Raw genomic sequence first — 14,054 nt, forward strand, 5'->3', positions numbered from 1 at the left:
CAAGCAGACCAATTCTGACAGGGGACAACCTCAAGTCGGGCACCTTGAAAACCCCAAAGCGTATTAAGTAGAACAGACTATTTGAGAGTAGCGGGAAAAGAGGATCACATCAGATTTAACCATGTCCCCTACATTTTAATTAAAATAAGATTTAATAATTTTATTTAGGATTACCAAAATCCCAGAAGAATTGCGTTTCTCTGTCTGCACTGGTACCAGACAACTGTTAATTATGGAGAAAACCTGCCGTACACAACACTACATACATGCATCCATACTGCATATCCAGCAAGGTAGTTTTTCTTGTTCAAGGAGAATATCTCAGTTACATTGCTTTGCCTGCTAAATGGAAATACCACATGCTATTAGGGTTTGCACTTTAAGTACGCAAGTGACTGGCCTAAAAACAAGATTTTAACAGCTTCTCTTTTGAACAACTCTGACTGTTTAATTAATCTTCAGCCATTAACCATTCATTTAAAATGCCACTTACGAAATCTTAATTTTGCACATTATCAGCCGGTTCACAAATAGCTATCTATGAGCAGAAGTGTAATGATCCTCTCTCTTCCTTGGAGCTTACCAACCTTATAGTCAATTCTGGCTTCTTAATTAACCACATACATATTAGCATTTAAAATTAAATGGTGTTTTGTAGAAAAAAAAGAATTAATGTGCAGAGAAAAGTTAATATACACATTATTCTGCTGATGATTAAAGAAGCAAGCATGAGCTCTTGGTCAAACAACATCCTGTGTAAGGCAGAATTTAGCATCTCTTGCTCACACTAGAGAAATACACTGTGGCAGAAACACATGCAAGACCGTATGATTGCATTCCAGCTGCATGGACGACCTCATTTTGTCTTTATTTGTATATTTAAGAGGCTGACAACACCATCTGCATTTTACTCTCTATCCTCTGGTACGGTCTCTTCTTCCAGTAAAAGACCTGTTCTTTCTCCACAGACTTATGTTTTGCATTTGCATGCAAACAACTATAAGAATGGGGCATTACCAATAAATGGTAATTAACCTAAAATAATTCCATGCAATAAAATATCACATAAGAAAAGAGAGGGCTGGAGGGGGAAAAAAATCTGAATGCCTATGAATGCTTAACACAGCTGCCAAAACTTAGGCTCACCAGCATCTGCTGCAGGACAGTCACAAGGGAGTTGTGGGAGTGTAGTATATAAAATTTTACACATCTGTCAATAAGTGAGGTGATCCAAATGCAAACCCGAGCAGTCAGGAGGCATGAAGGCAGATTTGTGACTATCCCTGATAGCCTTTACTTCTGCTGAACAGTGCATGGCTTGGAACAAGCATGCGCGCATTACATGGGAGCAGCAGCTCTGCTTGGGTTAAACTTTGACAGTTCCCTGCTGTTCAGACATGCTCTGAAATCCTCCAAGCTACACGAGCTCCACAAAACCTTGGGCATCCATGAGAAGTGAATGATAGGGCCCGGGTCCCAAAGTTGGGGATCTTATTCAACCATGGGGTTCCCGGGAAATAGCACTCTGAGCTGTAGCTCTAAACAGCATTTCCTGAATTCAGTCAACAAAAAACATATGTACTTTTTGCACATAGTTGGGAAATCAAACTAAGGCTTGTTTAAATATATTCCAAGTGGTCCCATTGCTAACATTTTTCTACTTAGCACAGTTAGTATACGCTACTCATTGCTTCATCTGGAACGGAAACTGCAAGTGGTGTCAGGAGCAGGAACTCACTGCAAGTGCAAGTCCAGTGGAACAACCTACACTCTCTGGTAGCCAAAAGGGTTTCTGGACTCTTTGCTTCCACAGCTAGGCCGGCTCTAGGATCCCACAGGAACCACTGAGCCTCTGCTGTACCCTGCTTGTGTCAATTTGGATTTAACTTCTGTCAGAAATCTAGCAGACAGAAAGGACAGTAAAAGTTGACACAGACTGTGCCTACAAAATATATACATACGTACGTACGTATGTATGTATGTATTAGCATTATGGGCAAAAGCAATTGCAGCCAAAAATTCACACACTGCCCTGGCAGGTTTGAGAAAGAAAGTAATTCCCATAGCTAATGGAATCAGAGGAGGGTCTTGGGGTACTGGGTAGCAGAGGAGAGGAAATCTGAGTAGACAATTTTAGGACACCAAGGAGATGAGACAGATCAAGAGGCTACGTGGTAAGACAGAGCAATGGCTTGCTCTTACTAGCCATGCTTTATAAATCAAAATATTTCAGTGCATGACCATAATAACTCTTTTCTCACTGTCACACAGGGAACAGTAGCAAAGGGTGCTCAGAGATTACCAGGCCTCATTGCCTCTCTGCCTTGCCTCTGCAGTATCAGTCTTACAGAAGAACCGTATCTGAGCAAATGATCCTCCACTCCGACAAAAGGGGATTGCTTTTTTGCTATTCAGTGATAAAAGGTGTTGCAGATGCATGAACAGTGAGTAATGCTTGTGGTATGTTGTACTGAGTTCCAGAAAACTTCAGTTTCTAGATTAAAAGAAATACAGGGCTCAAACATACTGGGCAAATCTAACTTGCCCTTACTTTGAACAAGCCTTTTCTGCGCAGCTGTAGATTCGTACAGCCTTGGTTTGAACAGGACAGTGGCCACCGACACCTGCCCAGAAGACAAACGTTCAGCCTGCTCTTTAGAGAGCAAGCGGTTTGCTCAATTTTAAAACTCTGGACACTTTCTACTCTCCCCTTGGGCTTAAACACAGCTTATATTTAGCACTTAGTTTCTCAAGGCATACACACATTTTATTTGATCCCATTCAGGGAAAGGTGGACTGCCTCTGTCTACCACGGCTCTGACCAGCCTTGAGGTAGGACACAAGGGGAAAAGTTAAGGTTGTGCAGAGGTTATTCCTTTCATTTCCTGGTTCTCAGTCCTGCATTTTGCTAGATTTAACAGTTTGGAAGAGTACACATTTCCATAAGGAATTTTTTACCCTGAATTTATGAAGATTAATTTTTCAATAAATTAATGTAAGCTCTTCCATGGTGGAACCAACACCGCATCTCCAAAACCAGAAAGTCAGACCAGATTGAGGCTTTGGACTCTACTCCTGTGTAATAAAGAGTGATTTTTTTCTTTCTTTTTTTTTTTTTTTAAGTAAGTCTTCAACAAGACACAGCTCAGAATTTATTCCTGCTAAACAAAGGAAAACTGTATTCATTTTTGTCAGACCAACACTTTGAAATTCCCAAAGATAAGACACATAAATAAGTGAAGAATTATACTTGGCAATGAGTTTGGCATCAGACTTTAAAATGTTTCATACTTCCAAGCTGAGCAAAATAAGTTGAGCGTGTCTTCAGAAACTTTCCGGAGATGTACTCAGAGTGTTTGGATATACTTGACAGCACCATGTTCAAGGAAGAAAAAAAAAAGCAAATTGCTTATTTGAAACGTGAGAAAGGGTTGCAACATGTGTCACGCCTGACATTTAAGTGATAATGGTGCTGTACATATGCTCTTTTGGCTTTGGTCTGACACCTAGGCTCTGCCATGGTGCAACTTAGCACTGCCACAGTACAGCCCTGATGACTAAACTCGGCGGCTGTGACTTAGCACCCCCCGGCAGTGCCACGCAGCCTGCCGAAACGCAGAGACCCAGCGGGTTCCCCAGCTGCACAAGGTGGCTGGTGCTGGCTGCACCATCCTTTGGGATGGCATTTGCATTACAGAAAATTGTGCCTAATTAGAAATAAACAGAAAAAAGCTCTGATTTACAAAGAAATATGTGATTTTGCCAGCTAATTTTTTTACTGTCTTTAATTCAACATTCAGAGAATACACTGATCATGCTAATGATTTTGCTATATTCATTAATAAGGACAATTTACATTTATATAGCACCTCTCTATCCCAAAGCTTTCAGCAAAATATACACAAAAAATTACATCTATTTCACTGAATATAGTCATCAGTGGAAAGAAAATCAACAATTGTGCGTCAGTGCAGAAGAACGTTGCACAACAATCTAAAACAAGACACAAAGCACAAACCAGAAACAACCCAAAGCAAAGCAAACTGAGCTCACAGAGGCAGTCCTAGCCTGCAAACAGCACCGTGGATGACCAGGTCTGTACCTGCCCTGGGAAGCAGTGTTTGCAGGCAACAAACATACTCCACAAGGATTCAAGAAACAGCAGTCATGCACGTGCAGCCCCCTACTCTCTGCACCCTGCACTGTGGAAACCTCAGTTCAAGCTGGGACTCCGTCGAGGAGGTTGAACTCGCTGGATACTGGGAACGAGAGGAGGAAAGCTGCATAAGCGTAGACAAATTATCAGCACAGATCTGACCACAAAGATTCTTTCTTTACAAATGGCCTCTGAATTTTACAAGCCATTAATTATGTTAATACATTCTTCTGCAAAAAAACAAAACCAAAAATGAACTGCTTGTTTCAAATGAAGAGTTTTAATTCTCTATCATAATGACACATAACTGGAATTCCCAGACCAAAATGAAATCATCTATTCTTTGTTCAAATCCTTCTACCCCCCAACCTCGTTTACTTCAGTCACTGCTCAAGTCTCCACTCACTATATTATATGTTGAGAGTCAGAGGTGGGAAAATAAGCCATCCATCTTAAGTAAAATTAATAGCAAAACTTTGAGAGAGAGCATGCATGCGTTAGCAGGACCAAAACATGAGCTATTGCATGACAAATGTGTTGATAAATGTTCATCCCTGCAAACGAAACATAACTTTAGTTTGGCTAATAACCATCTATTATACTCCTTTCCCATCATTTTGAGGCAGACAAGGCAGTTTTCATATGTGACCCTTGAAAGTAGATTTATTTTTTATAATTAACGTGTTATCCAGGGATTTTTTATTTATTTATTTTTTAAAAAATCTCTTTCTTCTTCCAATGCTCTCCCTTCAGTCTAGAAAGATTTCCTTGCCTGGAGTTGCCAGTATATTCCAACAACTATTGGCTGAGACCTCACAACCCTCTAAAAATTCACATCAAATTATTCAGGTTTGACACATTTCTAATGGTGAACAACAACCACCTTTTTGTCTCTGAGACAAAGGAAAGATGGAGTTAGAAAAAGAACAAAGGTAGCCTAATAAGAATCCCACAATCCCCATTTTTTCCTAATCTGGTTAAACAGCCTCTACAGGCCTGAGAAATTCAACAAAGCTAAGATGTTGTGGACTGCTTGTCCTCCTGGAGAGAGTCAACACAGACACAATAGCCTCTCAGCATGACTTCTGATCACGGTGTCAGACATGAGATAAGTGTTTTTTGTTTGTTTGTTTGTTTGTTTTTTGCCTGCTACAGTTTTGGTTTTAGTTTTTCCAAGAAATCATCATGATAATAACATGCAATTACAGCTAAATGCATGCTAAAATCCAGGAACCCAAGACTGTACCCAAACTTGGCTGGGACTTCACTCTTGTCCTACAGCAAGTCAAGAGTTGTTCATTTACTGCAGTCACCAGCATGATACAAGCAATCAATTAAAAAAGAAAAACGTCTTTGGAAAAGACGTGGACATTTCAGCTGTATGCAAAGCAATACATAAACCCCAATTCAAAAGTGATGACATTTAAGATAATAAGCTATAAAGTCCCTGTTAAAACTGATCTTACTAAGTGACCTTCACAACAATGTCTTAATACCATGTCATCATTTTGAGTTACATCTATATACATTCATTTTTGAAAAATATGTGACTCAGATATGAGGACTCCCTCCTGCTGAGAATTCCTTGATCTGGGCTTACCCAGTTAGTGAGACTGGATTTCTGATCCGTTCCCTATACACGGATGCTCGCCCGACTTCAGTAATGATCACTTCAAGACTCTTCCAGGAAAACAAAATCCACTAGATAGCAAAAAGCTGTGATAACTGCCTCTTATTTCATTCTCCTCATCCTTACACAGTAAGGGAAGAGTTAAAAATATGGAAGAAGAGAATTAGCAATGTCATTATGCTTGGAAAGCTCTCTCCCAATTGTATTTAGGTGAAAAAAAGCAAGACTTGGCCTATTCCCTGCTACACACTTAAGATTTATGTCACAGGCATTTTATTACTATTTATAACAATGACTCAGTAGACATTTTTAAAGTACGATGATGCCACAAACTGAAAACACTCCTATATCTGTGCTCACACATTTCTCCAAAATTAACAAGCGTGGTATCACATAGCACAGACTGAGGCTATGGGGAGACACTGCAGATCGCAGCACGAACTCCACGCGCGAACACTTCCTCAAGGTCCCCAGGTCTTACTCTGTCAGCTCTTCTTCTCACATACACTTGTACCTCTCGCCTACACACTCATACATTGGTCTGAAAACCTCAATTTATTAACACTATGATACTAATGAAGCCTTATGTTCTTTCAGCCCCAAATCCCAGAAGCAACCAGTTTTAAAGCCCTCATAATGGCTGGGTGCATCATAAACTCAAGATGAATCTGTTTTCTTTTTAACCCAGGGAAAAACTTGACCATCTTTCTTCAATGCTATCAACCTGGAAGCTTGACAGTAAGGATTAAAAATTGCTCTTTCCTTCCCACTTGGTTATTGGAAAGGCTGTGAAAGGCAATCAGTCTTGTGAAGCCACACTTCACAGTCTGCATAAAAATGCCATGATTCCCACTCTTCTCCCCAACCTAATTGAAAGTGCATAATATCACACAGCTGGGGAAAAGTAAACTGCAAACATATGCAATATATCATGCTATCATACAAAACCTCTTACTAATAGGCACTTGATGATCAGTGGGATCAAAAGAGATCTGAAAACAGAGACGATTTTTGCCGCAGTGTAAGAACTTTTCCTGAGCGGAAGAAGGAAAAACACTCTCTCAGCAGTGCAAGAATTGGACTGCAGCCGATTCATTCATTCCGTTTGTGAAATATGGACTTTTCTTTAACGATTTCTTTTTGACTGCTGCCTTGCATAGATGCTCTGGGGGCACTACTGAAGGAAACTTTTTTTTTTCTTTTTTTTTTTCACTAGGAGGAGAAAATCCATGGCTTTCCACTCAGTAAATACAGGTTATTTGGGCTTCTGAACACCCCCAACCCCCTCCAACTACCGATGCATCTTTATTTTTAATGCCAGATGGTAATGTTACCTGTCACCAGGAGTCTGCGGGTAGTGCTGCTTGTTTATTTTTGCATATAATCCTTCCAAGTGCTCCCTCTCCATTGGCATTGAAGGAGCATCACGTGGATACACAAAGGTTTCTGCTGGTGATGATGGCCTGTAGATGCTGGCTGCTGGATAAGCCTCTCGGAAGTGATTTACTCTGGCATAATTTGGATCCACGTCATCATCATCAATGTCAGGTCCTCCAGCACCAGTAGAGTAATCAACCAGGGCTTTCACTTGCTTTTGCCGTAGCTCCTGATGCTTTGTACCAATCCTAGCAGTGAGAAAGAAGGAACAAACATGCAGTTGGCTCTACTGCAGCAATGGACCCAAAGCCTGATTCATCAGGCAGATCTAGAGCACCAACCCTGAACATAACTGTTCAGATTTTCCAGTACAGTATGAAACCAGTGCCAGGTAAAACAAAACGGTGCATATGGCAATCTCCAATAATCACCTTTGTAACCAAGGCAAGTCGTCATTCCGATGAACAAAATTAATGCTGAATGTAGTGTGTACAGCCCTCTACTTTGCAGTTAGTATTTTAGGATTAAACCTCCTCAAAAGGTCTGTATTTAATCCATGCCAAAACTTATATATCTAACCTAATCCTGAAACTTTTCATCTAAATTAGCTAATAAAAATACTACTGCCCCTTGGTCACTTGACTCACCCAGATTCTTCTAAATAAATTAACTTGTGAAAAGTGGATTAAATGTGAACATAAATGCAGGGATGGCACAGTTGTCTGAAATTGGAGGACCAGAGTCAATTTGCTGAAGATTTAATTTTTTTTTTTTCATTTTGGCTACATAAATGGGGAAATCATGCCTCATTATAAAGGGGATAGGGACAAAGTAAAACAGTGAAGAAATTAATAGAAACCTGACAGAGATGAATTGGTACATATAAGTGAATTAAAGACTATTACTGGCAGCACTCCACTGTGATAAAGCCTTAAGTGGTACTACAGAATGGTGCTGCTAATCAGGGCCTTTGTGTAATCACTTTGGAAGAGTAAAACATATTCAGGTAAATTTCAAACTCAGCTGATCTTCAATGCTTCAACATTTACTCTGGCAAAAAAAACCCTTCAGCAATGTTCGATGAGCATGCACTGCCTGCTAACTGCTCAGCTGCTCTTCAAGACAGCGTAATTAAACGCAGTGAGATGGATCAGGCAGAATGCTGACCACAGTACGTAATAAATAACATTTACAGAAGATAATGAAGCACAGAGAAAAAAAATGAAGAATGGAAGACAGATAAAAACAGGCAGTGACTGACAGAAGTCAACACGTACTCTTGACTGCTCCTGAAATACAGCAGCAGCTCCCTGTACTGCAAAATAAAAGTGCAGAAGGAACAGTATGTAATTTGTACTATAGAAGAATAAGCACCACCAGTAAAACATAATGGGTTCAGGACTCTGGATAGTGAAAAATGAAGACGTTCTGGAGAAAGTCTCGAAGATGAATGGAGAAAATGGTGCCTTTAAGAAACAGATGAGCACACGGGGAGCTTAGTGCTGTTGATTCAGCCTGTCAGACAGGAGCTATTAACTGCAGAATGTGATTGATACTGTTTACGTTGTTTCATTAACATTTATTTTGATGATACAATTTTAATTATTTTTCAAGTAACTTGTAACTAAAAAGATTCACAAATAATTCTAATCAGAACAACACGTCTTTTTATACATATACTTGCATACATTAATGTACATCATGCAAGCTTTTAAGTAACTCCTCTCTGCTACCTGTGCTAAGCATATCTAGAGATGACCCTAAGTAAAACGACTAGTTTTAATGCTTAAAACGTAGTCATACTTTACAGTGCGATGCACCTGCACATGATACAAGGGCTTTGTCAGTCAGAGAGGAGGGCCCACTCTCCACTCCGCCTTTCCTCACTGAAGCAGATCACCCTTCTCCTCTCTAACTGTTTTACTATAAAGACTATGTGAGAGAATATTATCTTCCTAAGACCCCTTTTCCCCAAGTCTCTGAGCACAGCCCAGCTGGTACATTTTATGTTTTTTAAAAATGTAATTACACTAAGGCTTGGTGGATATTTCTGATCCACCACACTAGTTCCTAGATATGAAAGGACAGTAAGAAGAAATAAGCTACAATCCGTCTATATCATTAAAATCTCTTAGGTTTCTACACTTACACTTCTTAAGAATTTATTTCCTCCTTGTTCCTTCCCTGAATTTCTCTTTTCTGCGCAATCCCCCCTCCTCTTTCTGTACCCTCCGCTCCACATCTCTGGTGCCTCAGGTTTCCACGCCACACGCTCGCTGGCTGGCATTCAGCAGCTGGCCTGGCTCAGGAGAGGTGCCACCAGCGAGTGCAACCTCCTCCAGGGTTAGGCAGTGTCTTGGAGAAGCGGCAGGCTTCAAAGGGAGCCTTTGAGTCTGTGCATTTCTTAGTCTGTCTACGAGGGAGATTTTATTGGGGAAACCTACGGAAAGCATGGCCTGACGTCAACATAAGATTCAGTTAGTAAGGCACATACTTTCTCGTTTTACTGCCAATTGCACTGCCTCAGCTGGCTGATGGCTTCCTGGGACAGTGAGAGTTTAATGGCACTTGCAGAACGATGGGGCATACACATTACCCTTTGTAAGACCAACGGTGGCATTGGGAGAGACCTGGGTAAAAGTCATGCTTTTATTCATAAAGCAGTGGATAACAGTGTGCAGAGAAACTCCACACTGAGGAGCTATATAAGAAAACAGAAAGTAAAAAGCAATGGTCAGTTTTCATTTTTATCTAAACCACAAACCGCTGCTAGCAAATGAGTAATTAGAGAGAAGCTGAAAGTATGCAAAAGCCTTTATCCTCCAAGGGTTCGCGAATAAAGATCAAAGAGAGATCATGCAGCAGGAACTGGTGGAGGGAGCCAGCCTGCCCAGCTCCATGCGTAACAGATCACATTCATCGTCCGCGGAAAGGAATTTGGGGCAAAGTTAGTGCCTGGCCCACCCATGCTAAACTCGGTCTTTCCAGGTAGCTCATCGCCTGGGAGCACGCATTGTACTGCGGCGACAGGGGAGGATTTCCATTGCAAATAAGGCCTCAGACATCAATGAAGCAGGGAGGGAGGTCTACACTGCTGATTTCCATCTTTTATACATACAGGGACTTCAGAAGAAACCCTCTTGCAGAAAGATTAATATTTTACAAGTTCCACATGGGATTACGTTAAGAAATGTAAAAATGAAGACACTATCTTTGAAAAAATTCACACAAATAGCTGTTAGCTTCTGCATCCAATAACTGAGAGTTGGATAGTCCTTGCCTCTGATTACCCTGCTTTTCTTCTACTAAAAATGCATACAGCAGTTAGAGATTGCTGCTGTCTTTGAGATGAACTCTGAAAAAGCACTGCTTATTTGAATATCCTTAAGAACCTGGGAAACAGTGGAGGGCTTCACCCTCACCTCGTGTTTTAAAAAAAGCCTAACAGATTTCAGTGGAGGAACAGATCACCTGAGCTAAAGGTTGCTTGGCACACAGCAGGGAATTTCTACAGGTGCATGTAGGATGGTACAGAGTGGAAAAATGAGAAGACTTTGCATTTCAAGGAATGATCTTCTCACACGCCAGTGTAGAAGGCACGACACAGTCCCAAGAAGAGTTGCAACTCCTTCCCAGGAAACAATGAGACAAAATGCTCTTTCGACCAACACATCACCCATCCCCTAGGAATTTAAGACTTTGAAGCCAAACGAGCAGCGCAGAACAGCAGTACCACGTGCATCTTGCTTTCATGTCTGACAGTGAGAGTAATTTGTCCTACTATCAATACTGGTATATTCTGCACAACAAAAGCTGGAATTGGGTCACAACAATTTTCTTTTGTTCCTGTGAATAAGCCTAGCTTCTTCAACTTCTCCTTCTGAATGCAGCCTTCAACTGCTTGCACTATTATAAGTTGAACCTGCTCAAGAACAATTATTTCCGTTCTATATTATACTGACCAGTCAATACCAAGTTATGTGAATTTCTTCATGATCAATGTTTCATCTTTTCAACATTGCTATTATAATTGCATTAATATTTCTTATTTCTTTCTCACTGCTCCATGGAAATCTATAAAATTTGTTCAATGATCTCTCTTTTACCCTATTCATTTCAATTCAAATGCTCAAATATACAGAAATAAACTGTCAGGTGGTTGATTTCTTTGTTTTCCTGTCCTTCCATGCCTTCTCTTACATTTTTCACCTTGGAAGCTTCTTTACATTTTTCTTAAGTTTTAAATACCATCACTGTATATCACATTATGTTTTCACCCAGTTCTACAGCAACTTTAACACATCCCTGTAAGTGCCCAGGAACCCTTTACTGAGGTGTAACAAAAGGCATGCCCTTTTCCTTCCATCACTCGATAAGGCTCTGCCGACCCATCTACGCAGGCCAGGTCTGCTATACCCCATCCTCTGTCTTTTCTGCACTCTCTCTCCTAAATCTGAAGCCACATTATATTATATATATTTATTCTCCATTACTATATATATATTTTTATATTTATATTTTTTTATATATCTATATATCTATATATATATATATCAATCAACACAACTATCACAGCAATCGGTTTACAGTTTTGAAGAACACAATAATCACAAGAGAGTCCAGAACTGGAGCACCACAGGATGGGTCTGCTTAAACAACTGGTGCAAATTCGTGACAAAAGATAAAATGTCACTCAGCACCACGACACTGGCAGTGAAACCAGAGATGAGGAGAGGCACAGGTCACCATCTGAACAGTTTAGTGGAGCAGTAAGGTTTCCACAGGCTTCCTGATGAGGGAAAGGGAAAAGAAAAGCTCACGCAGAATGAAGGGAAGTTAGATATATTTCCTTTCGGGTATCCCGTATCAATCCTACTCGCTTTCTTCCGCCACCTGAAAACCAAGCTCTCCGGTTAAATCACTGCACGACAACTACATCAACTTCCCTTAGCTGCGTTTCTGTAAAAACACAACCTTTTCACACAGGCAGCCGGAGCACAGGCGACATAGAAGTGCTGCATCAGGCAATGCCCTTTCTATTTCCTGTGACCCATCTCTTTTTCATTAGCATCCAAACACATATCCTATCTAAATCTTTTCTGTTGCTTTCAAGATCCACTAGCTATCACTACAACCTTTCTCTACAACAAATAATTTCAGCAGAAAAATGCAGCCCTATAAAATACATAACCTGAATAAAACTACAGTTACCATTTTCAAAGCATGCTGCATCCCATTTTTAGAAGTCAAATAAAGACAGGATCCTATATGCCTAAGGTACTTCCGAAAGTGGGACACGGTATTTTGCAAACGCTACCCTACAACTCAAGTACAGCTGGGCAGCACAGCACCAGAGTAAGCCAAGCAAACACTCCTATTTATCCTTCCCACAATCTTCCTAGCTGACACATTCAAACAAATCACACACACTGACTTCTCCTCTATTACCCCACGAAAAGATGCATAAACTTAGACTACAGCTGCCATAAAAGGGTTAACGGCCCGAAGAGCTCCTCTCCAGCTGCAGCTCGCGCTCAGACACCCGATTGAGTTACTGTGGCTTAACAAGTTATTGTGTTTCTGCTGAGCTACTGTCAATGACCACATATGCATTCGCCGCCTGCGACAAACACAATGTAAAACCCTTCAGCTTGACATCAGTGACAGAGATACTGACAGGCACAAGCTGCCTTAAAATCCCGCCGCTCCAGCGGAGCGGGGCAGCTGCAGGAGAGCACGGGGCCCGCCGCAAGAAAACTCCGGAACGAAGGAGCTGAGCAAGAAGCGACTTACCGAGCAGAGCCAGGAACGCTTTCAGGAACGGGAGGAGGACGAGCAAAAGCAGGGAAGGCCATTCTTCGCCTCTTGCCCCACCAGGCCAAGTCAGGGGGATGGCTGGGTTAGGGGTGAGAAGACACCGAGGCCTCCAACACCTTTCTTGCTCAGGGAGCTGCAGGTCAGCGCTTCCCACCTGAGCAGTTTCCGAAGCCGGAGGGCCCCGGACAGGCCCGGGACGAGGGACGCACACCCTTTTCGGCAGGGGTCGGGACACCTCCTCCCTCGCGCTCCCTGCGAGCCCTGAGCAGCCTGTCGCCACAGAGCTTGGCGAGAAATGCCTCGCCAGAGGGTCTCAGCCAGCTTGCGCACAGCTCTGCGGGGCAAAGCCCGTGGCACACCGACCCGCGGCAGCCCCGTGGACCGACCGGCACGAGGAGCACCACCTCCTGGCACGGGAAGTGGGCTCAGCGGCGCAGGAAGGCGAGCCGGAGGCACATGTTATCTGAAATTTGCTCCAACCTACAAACTTCAGAGCAGGTGGTACAAACCCTGCTGTCACCATGCTTTCAGGCAGCAAGTATTATGCAGACAGTTAAGTACCTCAAGGTACATTTGCCGTTTCCAGATGCTTCAGAGACCTTTCAGTCCAACTTTTGCTAGCTATTTACTGAAGCAGCAGCAACTTTTCCCAATACTTCCTGCTAAGCTGTTACAGCGTCAGCTGTACCCACTGATCACACACTCGTACAAAATACCTAAGTGATTCCTATTCACTAGATGATGTCACTTCTTTTTTCCTTTAGCTGGAAACAGAACTTTCTCTCTTGATATCTCAAGACGGGCACAACCTGCAGCACGCAAACCCAGGGGTGCCAGTCAGTGCCTGCAAAGAAGCCAGGAAGCTACATTTTTACTTGCTGCCCTCAAAGGTAAGAGCAGCATTTCTGCAGAGAGAGAGTTCAAGGTCTACTAACAGCACTGAAATTGTTCAAAGGATCCAAGAAGGCAGACAATATATTATTTTCCTCCAACTTTCCAGGAAAAGCCGAAGAGCGATACAAAACGTTTTTTCACACGTACCAAGTGTGCGCTTAGTCCTGAGCAGAGCTCAAA

General features: G+C 41.9%; 1 protein-coding gene across 4 annotated transcripts in view; it reads right to left on the reverse strand.

The window, feature by feature from the left end:
• The window catches only part of PARD3B (par-3 family cell polarity regulator beta), a 417,558-nt gene that overhangs the window by 73,007 nt on the left and 330,497 nt on the right, over positions 1 to 14,054 (reverse strand). For all 4 annotated transcript variants that reach the window (XR_009958854.1, XM_062579370.1, XM_062579372.1 and 1 more), the window contains exon 20: positions 7,121 to 7,411. Coding sequence is in view for 3 of the 4 variants with exons in the window: in XM_062579370.1 (XP_062435354.1) it covers positions 7,121 to 7,411 (291 nt within the window). In the remaining variant the exon portion in view is untranslated. The remainder of the gene's footprint in view (positions 1 to 7,120; positions 7,412 to 14,054) is intronic.

Source organism: Rhea pennata, chromosome 6, assembly GCF_028389875.1.
Source record: "Rhea pennata isolate bPtePen1 chromosome 6, bPtePen1.pri, whole genome shotgun sequence".
In the NCBI taxonomy this organism is placed as follows: domain Eukaryota; kingdom Metazoa; phylum Chordata; class Aves; order Rheiformes; family Rheidae; genus Rhea; species Rhea pennata.